This window comes from Osmerus mordax, chromosome 1 (genome assembly GCF_038355195.1).
Source record: "Osmerus mordax isolate fOsmMor3 chromosome 1, fOsmMor3.pri, whole genome shotgun sequence".
NCBI lineage: Eukaryota > Metazoa > Chordata > Actinopteri > Osmeriformes > Osmeridae > Osmerus > Osmerus mordax.
Genome location: NC_090050.1, coordinates 24589992 through 24615651, shown reverse-complemented (window position 1 = coordinate 24615651; position 25660 = coordinate 24589992). Strand labels below are relative to the sequence as shown.

General features: G+C 45.6%; 1 protein-coding gene across 5 annotated transcripts in view; it reads right to left on the bottom strand.

The window, feature by feature from the left end:
* rad18 (RAD18 E3 ubiquitin protein ligase) overlaps positions 1-9101 on the bottom strand; it is a 41231-nt gene extending 32130 nt beyond the window's left edge. For 2 of the 5 annotated variants that reach the window (XM_067246532.1, XM_067246540.1), the window contains exons 1-6: positions 8988-9101; positions 8778-8856; positions 8539-8600; positions 8220-8290; positions 1273-1691; positions 303-402 (exon numbers count right to left, since the gene is read on the bottom strand). In XM_067246532.1, the coding sequence (XP_067102633.1) occupies positions 303-402; positions 1273-1691; positions 8220-8290; positions 8539-8600; positions 8778-8856; positions 8988-9038 (782 nt within the window). In that variant the 5' untranslated portion in view covers positions 9039-9101. Of the gene's footprint in view, positions 1-302; positions 403-1272; positions 1692-8219; positions 8373-8458; positions 8722-8777; positions 8857-8987 lie in introns of those variants that run through there. The other 3 variants (XM_067246548.1, XM_067246566.1, XM_067246557.1) reach the window with 3 other exon arrangements.
* Positions 9102-25660: the final 16559 nt, after the last annotated feature.

Sequence of the window (25660 nt, the reverse complement as noted above, 5' to 3'; positions counted from 1 at the left end):
ATATTGCATATTTGATGTATTGCGCACCAGTCAAAAGTTTGAACACCTACTCTCCTGAGTTTTACAATTTTTTTTTACAGAGTTTTAGGTTTCGACATGATTGTTTGTGTTATTTCGTTGTTTTGAAAACTCGCATCAAGCAATGTCACAACAACGCTCGGATTGGCAGCCTTTTCAATGCTCAAGGCACGGAGGAGGTACAAAATTGTTTTTGAACTTTTAATAATAGAAAAAAAAGGGATGAAGGAAAGTGAAGTAAAGGGCCCCTGCCTTGTACCAGGAACAGGAAACCCTGTAGCTACCTTCTCAAGCTCTCCCTCTTCAGTCCTCGGGTCAGACAGGTGTCCAGGTGCTTGTTGATGAAATGAGCGGCGACTTCAACAGAACACACAGGGCACTCCACTGCACAACAGGCACACAAGAGAAGACTTGCGTTTAGAAATAGGAACGATTTTCACATCAGCCTGTGTACATTTACATTACATTTACGCATTTAGCAGACGCTTTTATCCAAAGCGACTTCCAAGAGAGAGCTCTACAAAAGTGCATAGGTCACTGAACATAACGAGATAGCCACAAACATTGTGGGTAACCAAACATGAAGCATACATTGTGAAAACCAAATAAGTCCCAAAGGGAAGAACCATAAGAGCATGTAGTTAGACAAGTTACAATTAAACAGCATGAACCTCAAAAGTGCAAGGGTGTACCTGTGGAAAAAGCAAGCAGCAATAATATATTAAACAGCGAGTACAATCATTTTAAGTCAGTTACAACTAACCAACAAGTCTCTCAATAAGAGTAATTTTGATCCTGGAGGGAACTAACATTAGGTCCAAACATTCCTAAGTACCGTTATACTCCGTTGTGTAGTGTGGTGTAGGTCAGTTAGAGAGAAAGAACATCAGTTTGTGTAAAGGTTTGTCTGGATATGGCTTAGGAAAAGCATTACGTGGAAATAACTACTTGCTCAGTGGTTAGGTCACTGCAGATCAAGAGGTCACAGGGTCAAATCCCCCACACACCTTCTTCTAAATTACAACATTATTCAATATATGTATGGTAGGGGTGGGAATCTTTTGGTACCTCACGATTCGATTCTTTGGGTCAAGATTCAATAAAAAAATTCGATAATAATTGTACAGATTTTTTTTTTTTTTTTTTTTTTTTTAATTTGTGAATCAATATGAATCTCTAGAAGACTGAATCGCGATTCAAATGCGAATCCATTTTTTCCCCCACCCCTAAAGTATGGTAAACACAAGCACTCACCTTTGACGACCTGTGACGTTGAGGGGGAGACATCAGTCCTCTCCTCTGACACGGAGACATCAGTCCTCTCCACTTTGACAGACACCAGCGTCTGTATCTCCTCCTGAATGCATTCCTCCTTCACAGACAGGAGCTGACCGCTGTCATCTGAGTCTTTCTGGACGTGGTTGTGTCCAGAGGCTGATGATCTCCCTCCCTGTCCTTCTGGATGGCGTTGCTGAGTCTCTGTAAGGGGAGAGGTTGTGGTGGTGGAGGCGGAGGGCCTCTTCTGGAGAAAGTGACGCATGATGGAGTCGCCCTTCCTGGGAACCTTATCTCTGGGGCCTGGCTGCCTTGGGCTCTTGCAGATGAACACTGGGGCTGGAGCCTTGGGGGCCACGTCACGTGGTCTCACCGAGTCAAAGTCTGACAACTCCTGCCTGGGACGTGGAGAGAAAGAGAGAGAGACAGAGAGAGACAGAGAGAGACAGAGAGAGACAGAGAGAGAGAGACAGAGAGAGACAGAGAGAGACAGAGAGAGACAGAGACAGAGAGAGACAGAGAGAGAGAGAGAGACAGAGAGAGACAGAGAGAGACAGAGCGAGCGAGAGGAAGAGAGAGGGAGAGACAAAGCGAAAGACAGAGCGAGAGAGAAAGCGAGCGACAGAACGAGAGAGAGAGCGAGCGAGAAACAGCAGTTGTGAAGGGACCGAGGAAGTACAGGAGTACAGAGTCAACACCTCCACCTTCAAAATGTACACAGACACAATTTCCGCACACCGTGTCCATACGAGCTTGCCCTCCCGGACCAGCACACCCAGACGAGCGTGCCCTCCCGGACCAGCACACCCAGACGAGCGTGCCCTCCCGGACGAGCACGCCCTCCCGGACCAGCACACCCAGACGAGCGTGCCCTCCCGGACCAGCACACCCAGACGAGCGCGCCCTCCCGGACGAGCACGCCCTCCCGGACGAGCACGCCCTCCCGGACCACCACGCCCAGACGAGCACGCCCTCCCGGACGAGCGCGCTGTGGAAGAAATTGGGATTTCCTGTGTGCTTACATTAATCACTAATCAATAGAACTAGTCATTGGACACTAGTTAGTACGTTTATCATGTAAGCTTGCTATTAATAACAGTATATTGTGTCTATGTGTCAGGTTAATAGATGTTCGGGGTCAGGAGAAAGTACTGGCTAAACGGTCCTTGTCATGACTAAAGGAGAGCTCCAACTATGAACTCTCTAGTGTGAGAGTTGTCATGTGTTGGGAGCAGTGAATCTTGTTCTCTGAGACTGTTGTAACGTCATTCCTGCCTGACTGTCACAATCTATGTTTACATTCTTGTGCCCTATAAAAGATGGTCCTCCGGCTTTCGGAGCGGAGAGACCTGGTAGAGACCTAAGCTTGGTGTTGTGTTGTCATTTATGGTCAGAAGACTGGTTTTCTCTCCCAATCTGCAGATTGATAAATACGTATTAAAATCCAGAACTTAACTGAACTTAGTCACTCCGTTTATGAAGAGACGGACAAAACACTTTCTTCATCAGCGCCCTCCTGGACCACCACGAAATTATGAAAAGTGGTGAGTCTACAGTCGTTTTCCAAATCAAACATGAACCCCAAAATTTAAATCGAACTGGTGGTGAAGATGTGAAGGGAACCAGGACCACGACACAGACGCCCGCTGTGGTTCAGGCACTGAACCTTGAACCACAGAGGAGGGAGGCTCATCTGTCACCGACAGCAACGTGAGCCCCTTGACGTAACTGTCCAATTATCTCGCTTTCTCCCTGCTGAGCAAGAGTGGGAAGGCCAGTTGGCCACAATCTTGGAAATGTGGAAAGCAAACAAATAGAGCTGGTAGCTGTAGACCCATTACTGGGCCATAAACTGGAATCAATGAGGTGTGCGCTGCACTGCTTTCCATATTGAAACGCTTTTATTTGTCTTTAGTCTGGGCATTAGAACAGGTCAACACAGGCTGCTATGCAGGCCTGCTGCCAGCCTTGCACATTTACCAGGGCTTGCAAGTATTTTCACCTCCTGCCTCCTGCCCCCCCCCCCCCCCCCCCACCTCTAAAGTATTACTTAGTAATAGGACACAGGTAAACCTATTCAGATTCATTATGCATGAACCAAGAGAATGCTGACAGGGATTTCTGTCCCCCAAGCACTTTTTAAACCACGTAAACAAGTTCTCGCTGCGCGAAACCTTAGAGCCAACAAAGAGCTGCACATCAAGAGGCCGTTTAACAGACAAACAAATTCAGAGTTTACAAAGTGAGAGGAAAGCAGTGACTTTAAAAGCAGGAAAACAGAGGGCCTTGGACATTTTCTGAATGCTCTCCTGGCCTGTGGGTTTCCTCTCCGTGTGAAACTGCACGGACAGACAATGGCACCAGCACCAACACATTCGCTTACATTCACGGACGTAAACACTGCCTATGGAGCTGTTATCTGAGACAGTACAAAGGGTCAACCCTGTGGCAAAGCTGATTATGCAACAGTTAGATAACAGGGACAGAAGAAGGCCAATGTTGCTTTTTTATACAAGTGTACGCAAGTCATTCTTCAAGTCAGTATAACCTCAATAACTGCACTTATCCAAAGGGTTTCGTATCCCCATGTCCTTAATACCCGTATATCAAAACATGTGCTAAATCTTCATCAAACTAAATAGCTTACATCAATAAAACAGAAATGCTTATAATCACACATTTTGAGAAATGCATCAAGCTGGAACTGAAGCAAAGTTCTCTACAATACCTGACGTGCTGTGTGTGAAGTTCATCAAAACACCAATACTGTGAAAACAGCAATCACTGCAACACGACAGGAGACAGGTAGAGGTGAGGAGCAGAGCCAAGAGACCCGCCTCAGTGCCTCGCTTACCGTCCAGCTGCCTTCCTCACCGTCCGGCTGCCTCCCTCACCGCCCGGCTGCCTCTCCACTCTGCCACTTTGTCAGGATTCAAACTTTGCAAATGTTGACTGGGACATGCAGACTGCTGATATACTGCATATGGCCAATCTGGCCCTCTGCCAGACTAGCTGAGTTACAATCCTCCAGACGGCAGGAACTAAAACTGCTGGCCGCGTTTACGAGGCGAAGCACTGTCATAACGCTGTCTTTAAGAGACGGGTCTCTGCCGTCCCAAAGACCACGTGATATATATCACAGTCTTTTGGTGTGACCGATTTTAGCATAACTTCAAATATAAATATTTAACTTATCGGAACAATCGATTTAGTTCCTGTGCAGAGGTGAAACCTGCCAAAAGAATGAGTGCCACTAATTAAAATTCTCGCTGCTTCCCCTTGCTTGAATAATGGCTCAGAAACTGGTACAGATTGTGCGAGCTTTTATACATTAGCAATTTGAAAAGCACACCAATGATAAATGGGTACCTACCTACCACTGTCACAGAAACAAATCTTATGCGAGACATACAGCGACATTATGCTCACACACATGCACAGAATCCTCAGGAAGGCAGGCAAAGGAGAAGCCAGCAAGGTCATCACAGATTTATCACCTGTCCCTTCCAGGTGGTGTGCCATGGCAGGGGCGGAGCACAGGTGGAGCTGGTGAAGATGATCTAACCCTACATGACAGGGAGATGGGATTGCCTCACTGATTTACTATTCACAGGAAGGCCTGGGCCATTTCTAAATAATAGGCGAGCGATGGTTTGGGGTTGACGCTCAACTAAGATTTCCCTCAGGAGGGCCATCAGTAACAGTGCTGGGAGCTCGGAGGGGCACAGCTAGTGGACAACATTAGGGCTTGAGTTAACAGCCTAGGATTGAGTTCTCAGAAAGAAATCATGTCGGAAGCAGAACAGTAGCTGGCTACCCTACAGCTATAGTTACATTTTGCTCAACATTATGGTTACACCAAGATTCACTAAGGTCCTATCTACCATCTACAGCATCTAGAAGTACCTACCACTTATCTATGACTATCTACTATTAATAATAGTAAGGTAGTAATAGTAATATTAATTAGTAATAGTCAGTTAATGAAAAACTGGGGGAGCAGAACAAAGTTTTGCCTGGCCACATTCACAGGATACAGCATGTTACCAAACATCCAAATGAATAACTTCCATGATCGTAGCTCTGTTTGTCATGCACCTGACACTGACGCTGGAAGTAATGACTAAACACTAAGTGAAGGAAACACTAGGTTGCCTATGGATAGGGTTGGTAGACCTGAAGGTGGAATTAAAAGCTGACAACAGAGCTCATAGCCTACAGAGGTGATCGGGTGAGAGAGAGAGAGAGAGAGAGAGAGAGGGAGGGACAGAGAGTTAGAGAGAGAGAGAGAGAGAGAGAGAGAGAGAGAGAGAGAGAGAGAGAGAGAGAGAGAGAGAGAGAGAGAGAGAGAGAGAGAGAGAGAGAGAGAGAGAGAGAGAGAGAGAGAGAGAGAGAGAGAGAGAGAGAGAGAGAGAGAGAGAGAGAGAGAGAGAGGGGAGGGGAGGGACAGAGAGAGAGTTATAGAGAGAGAGCGAGAGAGCAGGGTCTGGACCTTGTAGCTGAAAGCTCATTAATCATCCAGCAGCAGACCTGAAGCAACCAGAAGGCTGGGTAGTGAGTCGATACAGTCTCCTTAAAGTGTTCCCTAATTGGATTCCAATTGTACTCTTGCATATTGATTCCAACGTTCCCTTATCCACACACAGAGGAGGAAATGTTACATAGAATAATTAAGTTCGCCTCTTGGGACGAAAACATGGTCAGGGACTTTTGCGGGATTCTACGACACATCTGAGAACTACAGGAACTACTTAACTGGACGGTTGTTTACGCCCCCCCCCCCAAAAAAGACAAACATATTAAGATGACCTGGGGAGAAGGCAGGAACTTAGTCGTTGTCTGTTAATCGCAAGGTTGGCGGTTCGATCCCCGACTCCTCCCAGGCCATGTGCCGAAGTATCCTTGAGCAAGACTCTGAACCCCAAGTTGCTCCCGATGGGCAGGCCGGCGCCTTGCATGGCAGCTCGCCGCCGTCGGTGTGTGAGTGAGAGTATGAATGGGTGAATGAGAGGCAAATATATATAAGTGCCGCTAAGGTATAAAAACACGCTATATAAATACAGTCCATTTACCATTTGACCACCCTAGGGCTGTAAGGTGTCGTGTGTCTAGACGTGAGGTATGAATCTGTGCACGTGGAGATGCTCTCTCTCCCACCCCGGCAGGTGACACCCCGGCAGGTGACACCCCGGCTGGGGTGAAAAGCTGCTTGTTTTCCGTGCTCACCGCTAGACAACAGGAAATTAAAGGACAACGCAGGAAGCCACCACATGAGCAGCAATCTCCTTTCACTCATCGGAAATTCATCTGCTCTAAAACAAGACCTTTTTCAGAAAAGATCAGAGCAGATTCACGCAAGTCGGAACAACGGATAAGTGCTGAGCAAAATATAGCTGTAACAAAAATAGACATTTTAATGTGAACTCATAAAAGCCTGAACTTTTGACAAAGTAACAATGACGTTTTTCAAACTGCTGCTAAGGGGAGTCCATTTTTTGAATAGAGGGTACCTTGATGTCTCAAAATATGCTTCCCTGTCAATTTCAACTAGGGTCGTAAAGGGGCAGACATTTTTCAGCACTTTTACAGGAATTTATGACAATTTTAATGGGAATAATCTATGCTTCCATCACATGATCAGTTCAGTTAACTTTATTGATCACAAAGGACCAAATGTACAAACCTTCCCAGTTAATACAGGATATAACAGACGACTGAGTAGACATGGCTGCATTTGGCCCCAAACAGAAACATTGATTTGATTTGAGCAAGTTTTCCAATACTAGGGTGAATACAGTCAGTGTCTTATGTTAAGTTGATAAACAGGCAACATTTTGTTCGTCTACATATGGCAGCTGAACAATATGTGCAATGAACCAAATATTCCCCATTCACTTTTGTATGTTCCCTTTCCTTCCAGAAAATTCTGATGAACTACTTATGGAAATTACCCACTATTTTGAAGTTAAATGATGTCACGCAGTTCAACGTTAGAGACAATCCTAAATAATTAAAAGACTATCCTCAATTACTTTGGCTTATGAACAAATCTCTATTTGATTGTTTAAGGAAATCTACTATAAAGGGTTGGATTAGTGCTAGGTGCCAGGTATCCAAACAGTGATACTAAGAAGTTGGTCACCTGCGGGCACTTTGTAATCTTGTCAATAACATCAGCATTCACTCAAATAAAAGGGGTTTATTTTAATCTTAGACAGAAGGTTTTTGGTTCCTGAAATCCCCTGAGAATATGTTTATTATGATGATGTAAACCCAGGCAGCCTTAGCCTGGTTTAACCATGTTTACCTTCTACTGTCTATGGGGGATATTGTGTTAATAGTAGTAAAAAAAAACGTTGGCCATTTCATTTGAATTACTTTACTACAATAGGAGTACTACTTTGAAAGACAAAGATGTGATATTTATATCAAGTAGCCTAAACTGATTTTGGTTGTGGAAAGCACTACTGTGTTCTGTTTGAGAAGAACATCAACCATTAGTCTAGCATCGTAATTCACACACCCACAAATTTAAATAACTTTTTTTTTACTGAATCAGACTCAGTTTCTGTCATCTTCACTTAGACACAGATTCCTAAACCTAAACCTCTTTGATCTACTCAATTATACACTCTTTCTTCTGTTCTATTCTCCATCTGATTCTCTTTGATCTGTAACAGCAGGTGGTCTGTTATGCTTTTAGTCTCTCCAATCATCAGAGAACTAGACTGAACAGTGGTTCTCCTTCCTGCCCTCTCTGTTAAACACAGTCTGCTAGGAGTCTAGAAACAAACACTTCAAACAGTTGGAGGCAGCTGTTTCGGCCCTGCCTCAACGTGTTGGTCAAAATGTAAGACCTCATACTTTTGCCTGATTTGATTGTTGTTAATTGCCAGGTTACTGAAATATACTTCTAAGAAGCTTACCTTGCTTTGTGGAAGTTTGTGACCAGGTCCTCTAGTATCCTGTTGTTTCTTAGGTCTTGTTCTGTTGTTGGCTCAAATTGTGAGGAAAGACACCTTAAAACTATGTATTCTACAGTGCACACTGCACAAATGTACATTCATATACAAACACTGGTCGGGTTTCCCAGATTCGTTAAGAAGCTCTTAAGAAGCTCTTGGCGTTAAGAGCTTCTTAACGAATCTGGGAAACCCGGCCACTGTAGGTCCTGATCCAAGATTAACCCAGAGGAAAACAAGTTGGATTTGGTTGGCATTTTGGATTGACTTAGCATTTACTTACTGAATTACACACCGGGCATTGCAACTTGTAGGAAAGAAATTTCCTTATACACAAAGAGCAAACTGAAATAAAAAATTAAAAGTTAAACAATGACCTTAGACTCGTGAGATGTCGGGATGGCTGGAGCAGGACAACACTAGCTAGATAACTAGCCAGCGGTTTCCAGCCAACAAACTTGGCTGACATGCATTTTTCATTATGCATTTTGAAGTGTTATGCATTATGCATTCTAGACTTACAGTTGTGGGAGCATTTGGTCATCATGGCAATGTTGAGGAACTCGAAACAAATTGGACATCGAAGCAGTGTATCCATATTCTGTAATACACAATGTAAAATGTCTTAGTCGCACTGCTAGCTAGCAACTAGCAACATTCAAAATAGCTACACTTTCTAGTCAGCTAGTTAACGTCAGCTGAACTTGCATCTGGAGTGAGAGGGCTGCTTACTTTGAGACCTGGGAGATTTGGTGGTAAATCTGTTTTATTTGCATAAGCCATAGTTGTTTGCTTTTGCTAAACAACGGAGAAGTAAGTGGTTCAGTTCTTGCAACACCATTGACCACGGGAAGAAAAACGGATGTGACGTGACCGAATGTAGCCACGTGGATGTGACGTGTGTGAAAATATCTCTGGAAACTTATTTAGCACAATCTTTTTTCCAAAACTTTTTTTTGAGCAGGGCAGAGTACAAGAGAGTACAGTAGAGTATAGTAGAGTCCTCATCCTACTAATCAATGATGCAAACAAAATGCGATATTTTTCAAAACTCTTCTTGCAATTATTTGTAAAACCTTTTGAAACTTTTTTTCACAACTTTTTCGAAAATAGTTTTTCAACCTTTCAAAACAAAAAAGGTTTTTCAACCTTTTGAAACTTTTTTTTGAAACTTTTTTTTCACACACAGTGAAAGGAGAGTAGGAGAGGGGAGGGAACAGAGAAGTTTAAGACAGAGTAAAGCAGATTAGAGCAGAGTATAGTAGAGTCCTCATCAAGTCTGCCTTGCTCCATGGTAGCTTTGTAGACTACCTTACGTTTGTTGTGCGTGATAACCAGGAAATGAAAAAAGGCGTGCAATGACAAGAAATACAATTTATCATGTCTGCAAATACAAAAATTAAGTAACAAGCCGGCTTGAAGAGAGTAGAAAGTAGAAAGTACAGATATTTGTGTAAAACATTTAAGGAGTGAAAGTAAAAAGTTGCTTAGCAACTTTACATTTACATTTAGTCATTTAGCAGACGCTCTTATCCAGAGCGACTTACAGTAAGTACAGGGACATTCCCCAGAGGCAAGTAGGGTGAAGTGCCTTGCCCAAGGGCACAACGTCAGTTGGCATGACCGGGAATCGAACTGGCAACCTTCGGATTACTAGCCCGATTCCCTCACCGCTCAGCCACCTGACTCCCCTTTACTTAGCAAAAAAAAATTGCTGAGTAAAGTACTGATACCAGAAAAATCTAGTACAGTAACAAAGTATTTGTACTTGGTTTCCCCATCTATGTTGCTGTTGTATGTGAAGACATAACAGAAACCAAAGAAAAAGTACCATGATGATCAGTTACGTTGGCTCCATACCTTGATATTTTGGTTGTCTTTTGCACCAATAATGAGTTGCTGGAGGGAATGTAAAGTGATTATTGAAAGAACTGCAAGGGACTTGCATGTCAGTGGCCCCATTTGTAATTATGCACCATGATGTGATAATGAAACATTAGCATATTGTATTCCTACAGCAGCTGTGGATCCTCAACACTCAATACTAAACAGAGGACATAGGAGACATTAATAATACCGTTTTTGTTGTTGTTGCTGCAAGGGTGTTGTGTTCCAACTTCCAAGTATACTAGTACTGTAAAGCACAGATTCATGAATCATCAATGTTAGACCAAGCCATTTGTTTATTCTTTTGTTCATCTACCCATAAAGCTAGCGGACTGCTTTAGGTTATTGGGCAAACTTTAAGCCTACTTGTTTGCATCCTGGTGAAAATCCATCTCAAAGTGGCTTTTATAAGAATATGTTTACACTACATTTGCTCATAAGGTTTTCTGCATCTTGAGGATTGCTGCCCCAGACCTCTCCTTGGATCTGTGTGGCACCTTTCTTCAGACGCCCCCGAAGCGACACAGACCTCCAGATATCTCCACTGTACTGCACAGTTAGCTGCCATTTAGCATTTCTATAAACCGTGATGAACTCATCATATTAAATACCCTGTTTGTCCTCTTCTTTGTTGATTTATGGACAAACCTTTGAAGGTTTAGCTTTCACTGCTGAAAGCCATTTATTGTGAATTAGCAACTCATTAAATATCAGGGTTATTTATCAGGGCCAATGTTTCACAGGAAAAGAAAGCAACAGTTCGTTTTTTAATTGTCCTGGCACCATACTGTTTTGTCTGGAACATAGTTCAGAGTGGAATACCTTTGTCTCTCACATAGTCACAGTTTCAAAAAATGTTGGCGATGGAGAAGACATAGTAATGATAGTAATAAAAAACCCTAGACTACACATAAACAACAAATAGGCCTAGTCAAACTTATCAGTCGACATCCTCAATTAACTCATCGTACCAGGAACATGAGGTCTGCAGAAATGTTCCATATCACTGACTAATGAACGTCAAGTCATAACATCGCATGCCTTTTAGAGTTGACCCCCATCTCGACCCTCTCTTTGTTTGGCTTGCTAGCCTCTCCTCATCAGCGCTATCGCCTCCAGTTATAAACATCCTACAGAACCTGTCACAGCATCTCCAGCATGCTCAGGCCACCAGGGGCACGCGGCCTTTCTACGTGTCGCGATAAACTCAGTGTTCCACATGACTGTCTCGAGAGCACGCAGCCGTAAGGGTTGCATCAGTCAAACAACGATAAGCTGAACTTCCACTCAGATCCACATGCCTCCCGTTAACCAAGTCAGCTTCAGACGTTTAAATCCACTTCATCTCAACCTTGATTCCCAGTGTGAAACACGAGCATGGAAAATGAGAATACCACACCAGCACACTGTTGTCTCACCTTGACAGCTTCGCTACTCTCCAGCGGCCATGTTCAACTTGATGTGGAGACAAGTGATCGTGGGCGACGTGCGTGACTAACACAGTCTAAAACGCTCCAAGAATTTATCAGTAACGAAATCATCTCATTGCAGATGTGGTGGGAATAAGATGTTGCCATTTCTCACTCTCTAAATTACCTGCAGTCGATGAGAACGTTTTGGAGAGGATCTTGTCTGTCTGCCAGTGTGCTGTCTACAGTACTGTAAGTAAAAGGGCTTCATCATGAAATAACAGCCCATGTGTTGTCAAATTCACCATATGGTTAGCCCTAAGCCCTTGAGCTGGAAGAAACCGTCAGGGTTTGGAGGGGCTGTACAGGGCTAGACAGTGAACGCACATTTTCCTCTGAGAAATTTCTCACCAGCGTAACCGAAGATGCACTAGCCCTACAATTTAAAAAAACGTTTTTTTTAAGGCTCTGTATTCATGAGAATTAATAAACACCTCTGTCAACAACAAGAATCTTTTACATTCAGAATTCCTTAGATTTCTGCATGCAAGCTCTTCTATTGGCTGATGGAGATGCTTTGTTGTCATGGTGCAGGGGTTTTTATGACAATAATGTTCGTTTTCTCAGGCAAGCTATGCAGAAAGCTGATAGCATTAGAAATATATCAACCACTATCTCTAATACCACTATGTAGGCTATGGGCCAAACTATATATTTTTTCAAGGCTTCCAAGTTTTCCGCCAAATCCTTTTTCCCGTTCTGCAATCAATTACCACATTCTCCGGTACAGGCAGGGGCACAATTTCAGTACTTTTTATAATTACTCTCTAGTCTCTAGTCTAAATGAAAGAAGAAGGAAAAATAGACTACACTAGACCAAATGAAACCTGGGCAAAATGCTTTGAACAGGATGGTTTTTGAAGTGACTTAATTTGAATGGTCTTTTTGTGGTCAGCCTTCTTTCAGCTGTGTGGCTTTGAGCATTTAGAAGAGAAGCACACCCCAACTTTGGTTGTCTTAATCCACTTTAAATTTATTACAAGCGCTTAGCGTTTGAGACATTCAAGATGGCTGTATCAAATGATTCTGGACATGTTCCAACTAGAAAAATGCTTCCATGACACAAATAAATGTATCTCTAAAATATAACAGATGTGTGACTGGTTTTATAACCCCAGGTATGGATTAACGCATATTGTGTGCTCAAAACCTTCTGTTTCTTTGACCACAACCTCATGCTGTAAGAACCCATTAATCTTGCCTCTATGGTGGTGAAATGTGAAAATGCCATCAGCCATTAACTGAAGACATAAACTCCCCTCACATTCATCACAGACAAAACATGAAGAGATGAAGAAGTACCCCATTGTTTTCAAGAACATTCATCTCTCAGTGAACACAAACCCCCCATTGGAGATGCTGCAACTCCCCCCTGAAGCCTAATCTTTTCCTCCTCGTGACTACAGAATCAAATGATCATATCCCAAATAATTGAGTGTCTTCATTTAGCAGGCCCTTTTATCCAAATCGACGTAGACGGAGGGGGGGGGGGGGGGGGTATAGGTTCAGCAGAGGAACACACACAGACCAAATTATATCACGATAACTGGCTGTTTGTTTTTTCGAACGCGGCCTTGCGTCTGAGTTCATCAGTGTTTATCCATGTTAACAACTACAGGCAGGCAACCTCAGTGACGGTGTTTAGTGAGCCGGAGCGTCGGGGTGGCACAGCGCCCCCTGGGTGCCCCCTGGGTACCCCTGGGTATTAACCACGGGCCAGACTCATCAAGCATCGCTTCAGCGAGCACAATGCCAGCACCTGGAATGATTTACCCAGACTGTGTCCAAACCTGCTGTATTACTGTCACTATAGCTGATTCTCTTTCTCTCTTGCTCTCTCTCTCTCCAACTCTTTCCGCTCTCTCTCTCTCTCTCTTCACCTCTCTCTCTCCTCTCTCCAACTCTCTCTCTCCTCTTCTCTCCACATCTCTCAGCACAAAGGAATGAGGCTCATTCAAAGCCACAGACTGCGGAGGGTTGTCAGAAACCCCACGGGACACAAGGATAACTTCTACAAGCAGGAAGGGGAGAGGAGGGTCACTTTGTCCTGTGCATTTTTATGAGAGGAGAAAGACTTGGCACAGGCGTCAAGCACAGAAGCCACATAAAACCTTGTGCTCTGACAATGATGCGACGAGACTCTTTCCAATATCCTAATGGACGAGGGTCTTGATGATATAATTTCATTTTCAGTGTTGGATGATTAAAATGCCGTGGCCCTTGCTTCTGTTGCTAAGGTTCTGTCTCCGAGAAGATAAATAAGTGCAGGGTTTCAGGAGAACCGTAAATGTTGAGCACAATCAGCAGTGTTACCTCGTTCATCTGGTTGATTGTTTGATTAAATACTTGGAGCCCAAAACAATATATTATCTGGCAGCATTTATTCTGGTACATTTCCCTGATTGAATGCTCTGCATCAGAGAGCTCCCATTGTTTCTCCTTTAGAAACCTTTGCAGCGTCTCTGTTTAATGAGAGTCTCCTCCAGGCCTGCTGCGTTCGCTACGACGCCGGAGAGGTGGAAGGAAATCTTGAAGAGAATAGGCCACAGTCTGAACAGATATGGAACGTGACACCAAGTACCAACACACAGACCTGTGTACTTACGTTATTGACTAATCAACAGAACTAGTCATTGGATACTAGTTAGTATGTTCTCATGCGAGTTTGCTATTGATAACAGTAGATTGTGTCTTTGTGTCAGGTTGAATAGATAGTTCAGGGTCAGTCCCTTGTGATGACTACAGGGAGAGCTCCACCTATGATCTCTTTTGACTAGGGATGGGTATCGAGAACCGGTTCTTTTTTAGAACCGGTTCCCAGTGAATCGATTCCTTGGAATCGTTAGCAAAATTCCTTAACGATTCTGTTAACGATTCTCTGTGCCGTTGCGCATGCGCAAACTTTTATAGTTAATTCAGACAGACTGCAGCAAACATGGAAGCTAGGAAGAAGCGTTCTAAATTTTGGTTGTTGTACTTCACACGACAAAATGACAACAACGCCACTTGTAACGCGTGTAAGAAGTCTATTTCGTCGAAGGGAGGAAATACTACAAATATGAAGAAGCATTTGAACACACAGCATGGAATGAAGTTACTGGAACGTCATGTGTTCGATGCATGCAGCAGCGCAGCTAACGTTCGCGCTTCATCTCTAACTATCTAAGGTAGAGCTAAACTGCGCAAAAGTGATCACAACCACTTGTTACTGTGTGAAGCAATTTGCCTTTATTGTGTGTAGTCGATCTAGTTATCTTCTGTCCCGTCGTTTGAAGCATACATTTTAGCTCCGTCATTCGTCTCCCATTAGTATTGATCTTATTGATCATTTCACGTTATCGGGGCGGCGTGTGTTATCAGCAAACGTTCGCGTGTCGCATTATTAAACTGAGCATATCAATTTTTAATCCATTATTAAACTTAGCATTTTAATTGTTTAACCTTTTAATAGTCCTGTTAAATGTGCCTGAAAACGCCTAAACAACATACCCAAAGTACATTGAAAGCTGTTGTTGAACCATTTGGAGTACATGCATGTAAATGGTCTCTTTTGAAAGGTGACACTGAAGTTATTTCCCCTGTTGTTAGGACCCCTGTAAGTCCTACTGGTGTTGAGTAATAGAAGCTTGAACACAAGGAAACTGAAAGTTTCTATCTCCGACTAGATTTTGTTTTGAAAACAGAGGCCTGAAGAGGCCTAGAGGTGGTAGGTATTAGCTAATTTCAGAGCCAGTCAAAGCCAGTTTGAGAAATTCGTTTAGAACGAGTGTGTGTGTGGGGGGGTGCAGGACGCACAGACCTAGTTGGCTGTAGAGGGGAGAATCGATAAGAGAATCGATAAGGAATCGAATCGATAAGCAGGAATTGAAGGAGTCGGAATCGTTAAAATCTTATCAATACGCATCCCTACTCTTGACACACAAGCACAAACACTCACACATGCTCACTCACACACACTCACTCACACACACACACATTTCTCAAACCTACATACAGTTCTTCCTCAGATGTTAAAGCTCTGGTGAGCGATCCAGAGCTTGTGCATCCAAGTCAGGACAAGTGTGGCTCTTTAACCCCGGCACCACGCCCCATGGTCAGGACAAGCCACGCCCCCTGGTCAGGACGAGCCACGCCCCCTGGTCAGGACGAGCCATGCCCCCCTAGTCAGGACGAGCCACGCCCCCCTAGTCAGGACGAGCCACGCCCCCTGGTCAGGATGAGCCACACCCCCCTGGTCAGAACGAGCCACACCCCCTGGTCAGGACGAGCCACGCCCCCTGGTCAGGACGAGCCACGCCCCCTGGACGAGCAGAAAATGAATTTAGAAAGGCAGGGAACGTTCAGCTCCTGAGTGAACAGCAGAGCAGTAATTACAGCTCACATTAGCGTCATGACGTGCCGTTCTCCCGGGCTGCTGGTGGCTCGGCCAGACTCCCTCCCTCTCTGATCAAGAAAATAAACCCCCTCTTCGACGGCCTGGAGATTTGTATTTGATCTGTCGGCCTGGGAAAGTGGTGTTCCTGCCGTTCTCACCAGCTCGTCTTGTATTTCCCCAACAGATAACAGCATTGCTTGATGAGGCTGGTTCTCTGAACGATCACAGTGGCTTTGAGGTGACTGAAGACTTGGTGCCTAGTCTAATGTGTTTAGCCGTGTTTACAAGCAGTTACAGAGGGTTTCACGACCTGCTCCCTGAGCTGCAAGCATGCACTGCTCATACAGCCCATACTTGCAGTGATACTTAACAGTGATTAAGAAGCACGTACACTGGCCCCCTGGTGGCTCACCTGGCAGAGCAGGTACCCTGGGGCGCCCCCTGGTGGCTCACCTGGCAGAGCAGGTACCCTGGGGCGCCCCCTGGTGGCTCACCTGGCAGAGCAGGTACCCTGGGGCGCCCCCTGGTGGCTCACCTGGCAGAGCAGGTACCCTGGGGCGCCCCCTGGTGGCTCACCTGGCAGAGCAGGTACCCTGGGGCGCCCCCTGGTGGCTCACCTGGCAGAGCAGGTACCCTGGGGCGCCCCCTGGTGGCTCACCTGGCAGAGCAGGTACCCTGGGGCGCCCCCTGGTGGCTCACCTGGCAGAGCAGGTACCCTGGGGCGCCCCCTGGTGGCTCACCTGGCAGAGCAGGTACCCTGGGGCGCCCCCTGGTGGCTCACCTGGCAGAGCAGGTACCCTGGGGCGCCCCCTGGTGGCTCACCTGGCAGAGCAGGTACCCCGGGGCGCCCCCTGGTGGCTCACCTGGCAGAGCAGGTACCACCGGAGGCCTTACCAGCGGCCAAGGTTCGATTCCAGCCTGGGCCATTTGCAGCATGCCATCCCCTCTCTCTTTCTCTTCCTCCCCTGCCTTTCCCGCCTTTCCAATCTGTCCATCCAATAAAGCAGAAAACTGCCCAAGAAAAATCCTTCCAGTCAGTGAGAGATCCACGTAAGTGGAAGCTCGTAGTACAGTATATTTATTACGGCTAGGATTCTCAAGCTTGAACCACTCGTTGTTGAAAGATGACTGTGACCAGTGATCTACGCTGCACCAAGTGATGAGGTCAGTGACGATGTGTGTCTGGTGGACCGGAAGGTGCAACATGAGGAATGAACAGTAACGGAACACTAATGAATAGCACACATGCTGTCTCTTCTCCTCCGCGGTGCTGGAGATAGAATATCTCAGGATGGCAGACTTCACATCTGTGGGCTTTTGTCTTTTTCCATCACCAGAGAACCGTCCTACAGTCAATCTTGAACACCCAGTAGGGAGACAGCTTTGTCCGGATTCCATCTAACCTAATGAGCTATGTAGGGGCCGGGTTACCAATCTGAAGAACCCATTAAAGAGTGTTCTGTGTTTTCTAGGAAGGAGGAATGACGGTCGTCCTCCTGCCTGGCAGGTTTTGTCAGAAGAGAGAGACCAGAAAGGATGAGTTTAATTTGGTTCCATGTCACTCAGAGCAGAGGAGTTCTCAGTGTGCTCGAGTCAGTGTTGACGTTTCAGTTTTTGCGCCATAATAAGAATGTTCTCTTCAGATTTATCTACTCTTGCCACACGCTTGTGAATTACAACCATTTACAGGCATGAATCTACAGCTTCCATTACTTCTGAGGATGAACTGATTTAGTGTGCTGCATATTCAATAGTTCAAATATTGATGTAAATGGACACTGTTAGGGGATCTGATTTGTTTTCTTTTCTTTACTGAGCACACAGTCCTCTGGGCCACTATGAGGGATTGCTGTTGTAACTCCTGGAGGGTACAGTTCAGTTTCCAGAGATCCTTTAGGGTTTAAGCTCTGGATCCCTCTCCCAGAAGTATCTAAACGTCTCTCCAAGGCCCCTGCAAACACAAATATCTGAGTCAGGTGACTTCGCTTATTGTGAGGGTGAATCTTGTTTGGCTCTTTAAACTCCGGCTCATCCCTGGAATCCCGAGAACAGCACGATCCGTATGTTCGGCTCGGTGATTGCAAGCGTGGCAGGAGTTCAGCAGCTCAGAATAATTGTGTTTAGGTGATTTGCGTTTGGATTTTTCCATGTATGGGCGTTCTAGATAATGGTCCATGATGTCAGCGCAACAACATTGGAGCAGCTGTTTTGCACTTGAACTGCCACCATCTCTCGTTGCTTCTTCCTCCTCCTCCTCCTCTCTCCACCTCTCTCTTTACCTCTCTTCTCTCTCTCTCTCCACTACTTTCTTCTCTCTTCTCTCTCTTCACCTCTCTCTTCTCTCTCTTCACCTCTCCTCTCTCTTCACCCCTCTCTCTTCTTCTCTCGAAATCTCTCAGCACAAAGGCAATACGGACTTGTCCTCCAGGTCCACATTGCTAATCCAGAACAGACTATATATATTATTCTATAATCCTGAGAATGCCATGTTTTGGTTGTCAGCTGTGCTTGATGTGGAGGAAGGATGATGTCCGTTCTGTCCTGGGTCACATTCCTGTTCATCAAATGCAGGAGACACGCCAACGCTTTAGATCCAGGGGCTGTATAAGCGTCAGTTAGGCCACTAGCGGACATCCCGGGGGGAGATAACCCCCCCCCCCTTCTAGGAAAAATACAACCCCCCCCCCAATATATACATTACAACATAGGTAATGTATTACAGGCACTACTTTTGGTTTCCCCCCAAAGAATATATGAGATTTTTGCCCCTGAGTTTGGCTACCAGGTAATGAGGCCTTTATAAGATAAGAAGTTTACAACATTTCAGACAGAGAAAGAGACAAATGGATGGAAAATACAGGGACAAAATTTGAGCCAACGTGGTCTGGTTTGAATTGTGCCGAAATCTAATATCGCCAAACGTTCTTAGTGGAGTAATACTGGGTGAAAACACAGCCCAAGTCAAGCACCTACCATCCAAATCCTAATAGAGATAATACTATGGCAGTGGCAGCTGTGATGGTGTCATGAATAACAACATATTACATCTCTATCCTCGCTTTTAAAGCGTGCGGGGCGAGTGTTACAGAGGGTGAGGTATATTTGACTCTGTGTGAGAATTCCTGTTGCGCCCGCAGTACTGCTTGTAATTTGGTTTAAATTGGAAACTGGGTTTGTATTCAGTCAGTAATGAAGCCTTTTGAATTGCATACATGCACACACAGACACACATAGACACGCACACACAGACACACATAGACACGCGCACACAGACACACATAGACACGCACACACAGACACACATAGACACACACACACAGACACACATAGACACGCACACACAGACACACATAGACACGCACACACAGACACACACAGACACACACACAGACACAGAGCATAATGTTCATCCGTCTGGATGCTTCTGGGTCTGTGTTGAGCAGCTTTCCCTCCTGTGTTCCTCCCATGTTTCTCATTAACCAGGGGGTCAGATGGCTAAGCGGTTAGGGAAACGGGCTATTAATCAGAAAGTTGCCGGTTCGATTCCCGGCCGTGCGGTATGACATTGTGTCCTTGGGAAAGGTACTTCACCCTGCTTGCCTCGGGGAGAATGTCCCTGTACTTACTGTAAGTCGCTCTGGATAAGAGCGTCTGCTAAATGACTAAATGTAAAAGGTAAATGTAAAATGTGTTCCTCCCGTGTTCCGTGGGCGGGCTGGCGGGTGATGGGATGCGTCATGGTGATGTGATCTGAGGGGCGCTCTGTGATGACAGAAGACAGAGCTGTATTCTGTGTGTGTGTGCATGGATGTTGTATGCATGCTGTGTGCGTGCGTGCGTGCGTGTGCATATAGGTCGTATAGGATGTGAGTCATCGCATGGCCACTTAGAGCTGGGATTTTCCACTGATCAGGCCGCGGTGGCAGACAGAGAGCAAACACAGTGTAATCATAAGAGCTCGGACTCTGGTTGACTCTGAAACAGGAAATCACACCTTTGAAGGACTCCCGAAGGCTGATGCTAAAATAAATGAATTTGCACATCAATAGCTTAGTGGACCTCCATACCTCCAGTCTGGAGGTCAGTTCAACCCGTCGATAAATAATGAGCCTTTAGAGTTTCTAACAAATAAATGTAGAGAGATTTGTCTCTACTGGAACAATGCAATACAACTACTGAAGACTATTAAGTGCTGTTGTACGTGAGGGGGTTGCGAGACAGTGCCCCCCTGCCCAGCTCTGGGTCTGAGACGACCTGGACCCAATCACAGGATGGGACGGCTGGTTCTCCTCGGTGTGGAAATCGTGTTCGTCGCACACTTGCACGTGCCAGGCACACACAAACACACACGTACACACACAAACACACACGTACACACACCAACACACACGTACACACGTACACACACACGTACACACACACGTACACACAAACACACACGTACACACACAAACACAAACCAGCCTCAGTGCAGCTTCAGGGTGTCAGATGGCTCCTGCACCCCCGCCCCATACACACACACACACACATCCCCGCGTATGTTTGTGTGTGTGTATTTGCTTGTGTGTTTGTGCGTGTATGAGTGTTTACACGTGTGTGTTAATGTGACTGGAGGACAGTGCAGAGTGTATAGAGAGATCAAAGGTACAGCCCTAAGTGCCCTTGTCTTCCTTAGAGCACGTCTCTCTCTCCTCTCTCTCGCTCTCCTCAGTGCCAGCCTCCCGGCCCACAGCATCAGCTGGTCTCTCTCTCACACATCAAATGCACCCTGTTCAACAACATGCCCCTTCCCCTCATCAAGCAAACAAGGCTTCCTTTGGATAGCAGCCCTTCAATATTCCAGGAAAACCCTGAAGGTTAAGCGCTGTGTTCCAGTATCAGGACAGCAGGGGGTCTGTGTTCCATCCAAGCCTGTTCGGACGAGATTGAACAAGTGTTACATCAGAAGGGTTATGGTGTTTCAGTGAGAAGGGTTTTCAGTGGAAAACATAAACATTAATTACTCAATCAAGAATGCCAATTGAGCACAATAAAAACTCTGTGTGTACCTTTTCAGTGGCAGAATAATCTTTACGGCACGTTAGGCGTGGACAAAACAACTGATACGGAACATGTTGATTTCATCTTTTTTCCTGCTTTACGTCAGTAAGATTTTTTTTTCTCAGAAACTCAAATATTTATTATTTCCGTTGTGTCCTTCAGGTTGGTAAAAGCCGTCTTTTGTAAGAAGGTTACACAAGTCCATTAGGGCATTAAACAAGAAGATATCAGAGCTTTCCAGGGTTCAACAGAAGCTTGGGTGGTTAATGAGGGGAAAGTGACGCCCTGTGTCAACGACGTGTTGACAAGAAGGCATTAACCGAGGTGAGTGGTCTTTGAAAACGCTAACATTTCAAAGTATTTCATATATAAAAAGAAAACACTTTTAAAAAGATACGTGAGTGAAATATTTTAGGCTGATGCCGTTTCTGTTGGGGTTTGTATTCCGACAGTTCCTCACTTCGGTCGAATTAACGATGCGGGCCCTCCTCCATGTTGAGTTCCTTTCTGCCCCGCTCGGCTTCTCTTTAGCACGACTTCAAAGATCTCCTCCTGTTAACCGCCAAGCCACGTGTGGTGTCACGGTAACAACATGGCAATTATAAACACGTCGTACTTTCATATGTGTGCGTCCGCAGGGGACCTTGTCGGCTGTCTGTATCGATCTGGGTGAGAGGGAGCAGAGCTGGAGTCCAGACAGCCATCTGTCAGACTGAATGAATGGGCTACTATGTATGCAATGTCATCCCCGCACACCAAAAGAGCTGAACTTTAGAGGGAGAGGACACCATTTGAAGGTCTCGGAAGTTAGACACTACAGCAGAGCCCATGTAGATTATTCAGTTCCCTGCGGCTGTAGCAAAAAATGATAAAAAGTGTAGTATTGTTAATTTCTCCTGAATGACCGGGTTGTGGAAATCAAGTTCAGAATCTGCCTCAGTGACCTGGGATCTGCAGGGTGGGATGGTTTACAGGTGTGGAGGAACCTCTCAGATCAACCACCACTTCCACCAGGCTCAGAGGGTCCTTCTACATTACCAGGTTGTGAGTAGAAGGGTTTCCAGTCAAGTCAGGACCTCAACTTGAAGAATGGGTTACAGAGATCGATGTCTCAGGGCTGGTGTGACTTTGGATCCACATAAAAAGCCTTCGTAAATACAAGCGTCCTCCGCAATGATCCCGTTTCAGAATGTCCTAGAAGGACAAATGCGTCATCGCATCGCCGCCCTTCCCGCCGCAAGATCAGGGTGTAGCCACCTCCTCGCCAGCGCGAGTAAGAGCGATGCAGCGATGAACAGATACATACAACTACAGGAAGAGCCAGGTGTCGGACGACCTCATCCTCACATAGAGATTGCAGACAGTAAACAACACCCTCTCTCCCTTTTCTACACCACCACCTCTCTATCACTGTCTTACCTTCCATTCTCCCTCCCTCCCCCCCACCCTCTCAACGAACAGAGAGCTGCAGAGTTTTTCACAACCTTCAGAAGGACTTTGCGTCTAAAGCTGTGTTGTGACCTCCGTGGAGGGAAGGGCTCCTTGAACTCGTCCCACGTTCCTGATCTGTCTCACCTTCCTCCGGACAGACACCACTCCGTTCCTGATCTGTCTCACCTTCCTCCGGACAGACACCACTCCGTTCCTGATCTGTCTCACCTTCCTCCGGACAGACACCACTCCGTTCCGGATCTGTCTCACCTTCCTCCGGACACCACTCTGCCCACCCTGGATGAAAGCCATGCGGCGTGGATGCAGGAGCAATAAAACTCGGACTTTTCGTTTAATCTTCTTTAATCCTGTTTGTTTGAGCCAGAACAATGTGAGCCAATGGCGTTCCAATTTAGCTTTAATTAAATTCTGATGAGGGATTGGTCCTAAGGAACTTTTTGGAGTGTTCGCTTCTGTAAGCTGTTGTTTAACAGAGCAAGGAAAGGACATAGCATTTACTTGGATGTAAATATCCGCTAATCCCCAAATCCACAGTACCTCTGCTCCAACTGCTATTGGTTCATACTGCAACTCTATATGGCATTATGATGATCACCTTTTTACTGACATTTCGTGAAGTTAGTCAGGTTGATTAAAAGCTTCGAAGATGACGATAAACTTAAAATTCAGGCAGCAAGAAACTGAAATGTCCAGATGTAATTTCCAACCTATATTTCCAGATTGGAGAAAAGCCATGATGGAGATGAATGATTTATTGCACAACATTATGTCTCTTGGGGTTCCTGTTTAATAAAGCATTTGTGTGGAGGTCCATTTTTCCAAGTAGCAAATCCGCCTACTTAGGAGGTGAAGGTTTGTAGAAGGAAATTAAGATTATGCTGTATGCTCTGAAACATGCAGAAAAAATTATGCATATGCATAATTACTGTATGTTGTGCTTTCAGTTGTTTGCTTCCTTAATTGTTATTTTGAGGATTTGCTAAATTAAGCCATTGGAAATCTCATACTGGTAATTTTTCAAAGCATTTCCAGACTGAGCCAGTGAAAACCCTCTGCAGTTGGGTTAGACAGGTGTGTCTCCAGGTGTGTCTCCAGGTGTGTCTCCAGGTGTGTCTCCAGGTGTGTCTCCTGGTGTGTCTCCAGGTGTGTCTCCAGGTGTGTCTCCAGGTGTGTCTCCTGGTGTGTCTCCAGGTGTGTCTCCTGGTGTGTCTCCTGGTGTGTCTCCAGGTGTGTCTCCTGGTGTGTCTCCAGGTGTGTCTCCAGGTGTGTCTCCAGGTGTGTCTCCTGGTGTGTCTCCTGGTGTGTCTCCTGGTGTGTCTCCAGGTGTGTCTCCAGGTGTGTCACCAGGTGTGTCTCCAGGTGTGTCTCCAGGTGTGTCTCCAGGTGTGTCTCCAGGTGTGTTGCCAGGTGTGTCTCCAGGTGTGTCTCCAGGTGTGTCACCAGGTGTGTCTCCAGGTGTGTCACCAGGTGTGTCTCCAGGTGTGTCACCAGGTGTGTCTCCAGGTGTGTCACCAGGTGTGTCTCCAGGTGTGTCACCAGGTGTGTCTCCTGGTGTGTCTCCTGGTGTGTCTCCTGGTGTGTCTCCAGGTGTGTCTCCAGGTGTGTCACCAGGTGTGTCTCCAGGTGTGTCTCCAGGTGTGTCTCCAGGTGTGTCTCCAGGTGTGTTGCCAGGTGTGTCACCAGGTGTGTCTCCAGGTGTGTCTCCAGGTGTGTCACCAGGTGTGTCTCCAGGTGTGTCACCAGGTGTGTCTCCAGGTGTGTCACCAGGTGTGTCTCCAGGTGTGTCACCAGGTGTGTCACCAGGTGTTTCACCAGGTGTGTCCCCAGGTGTGTCTCCAGGTGTGTCTCCAGGTGTGTTTCCAGGTGTGTCTCCAGGTGTGTCTCCAGGTGTGTCTCCAGGTGTGTCTCCAGGTGTGTCACCAGGTGTGTCTCCAGGTGTGTCACCAGGTGTGTCACATCTCTGGGGGCTTCTGGATCATAACAACATCTCCTGCTTAACCCTTGTGCTGCCTTCGGGTCACATGACCCAAAGGTTCATAACGAACCATTGTTGTGTTTACCCAATTTTACCCAATACAAAAACAAATTGTATTTTTTATTTTAACCTTTGCAATGTGGGGGGTCTGAGACAGCCCGACGGTTAAAAGAAAATGCTTCACTTTGTTTTTGTATGAGGTAAATTTGTCGCAATACGACGGTGGGTCACAATGACTGATGGGTCAGAATGACCCGAAGATAACACAAGGGTTAACGCATTTACAGCCAGTCAAGGAACATCCCAGCATGCAACAGTTAAGTTTTTGATCTCACTTAACTGGGTTATGTTGCTAATGGAAATTGAAGAGACCCACTTGAAGAGATCCCAGTATCACAGAGGGAGTAAAGTGAAATGGTTACCACCCCTGCTTCTCTCAACTTCAAAGGAAGTGGTTGTGTCTTGCCAGGCCTGGTGCTTGTGTCAGGAAGTCAGTTCAAGAGAGATTTACGGTCCCTGGGAGGGTTAGAAGGAGGACTGTAGTCTCCCCAGACGTATTTTACTGTAGCTTTGTTGGAACGGTTCCACGGTATATGGAACCTGATGGCTTTACTGTGTGGTCTATACCACTGTCTGTAGATGGATGATTGTTTAGTCACATGTAATTCCCCAAGACAAGTCCAACCCTGTGATGAAACATATCAAACCACAATATCCAATAGGTGAATGTAAAGGATCCTGGCATTTTATGTGTGATTGATTTGAATATGTTTGGAATGTCAGGTTGTATATGTTCAGATGTGAAACTGACGTTTGCATTTTCAAACTGATAATATAGTACACTTTCTTTCTCTGACCAAGACTGCTGTGATTAGGGATTAGCTTCTTTAGGATTAGTGCTCTCTGACGTGGAACTAATGTCATTCAGTTCATCCTTCTCTGTGCATGCATTGCTGACTTGCTGCAACTACAATCTCCTGATTAAAGTGCTGACATACCTGTAACATGAACCACAATGTATAATCAACTTCCAGACAGATTGTTTATCTTGTACATTGGTCTGGATTATGTTCTTTAGAGAGCTGGCTCCCAAATTGGTAGGCTATGGTGCAATGCACACAAGCCTGTTTGATGCGGCAGGTTCTCCATCTTGTGGCCACATGCGGAACCGCAGCTCAGGAATCTCTAAGTTTGGGCCTTCAATTTC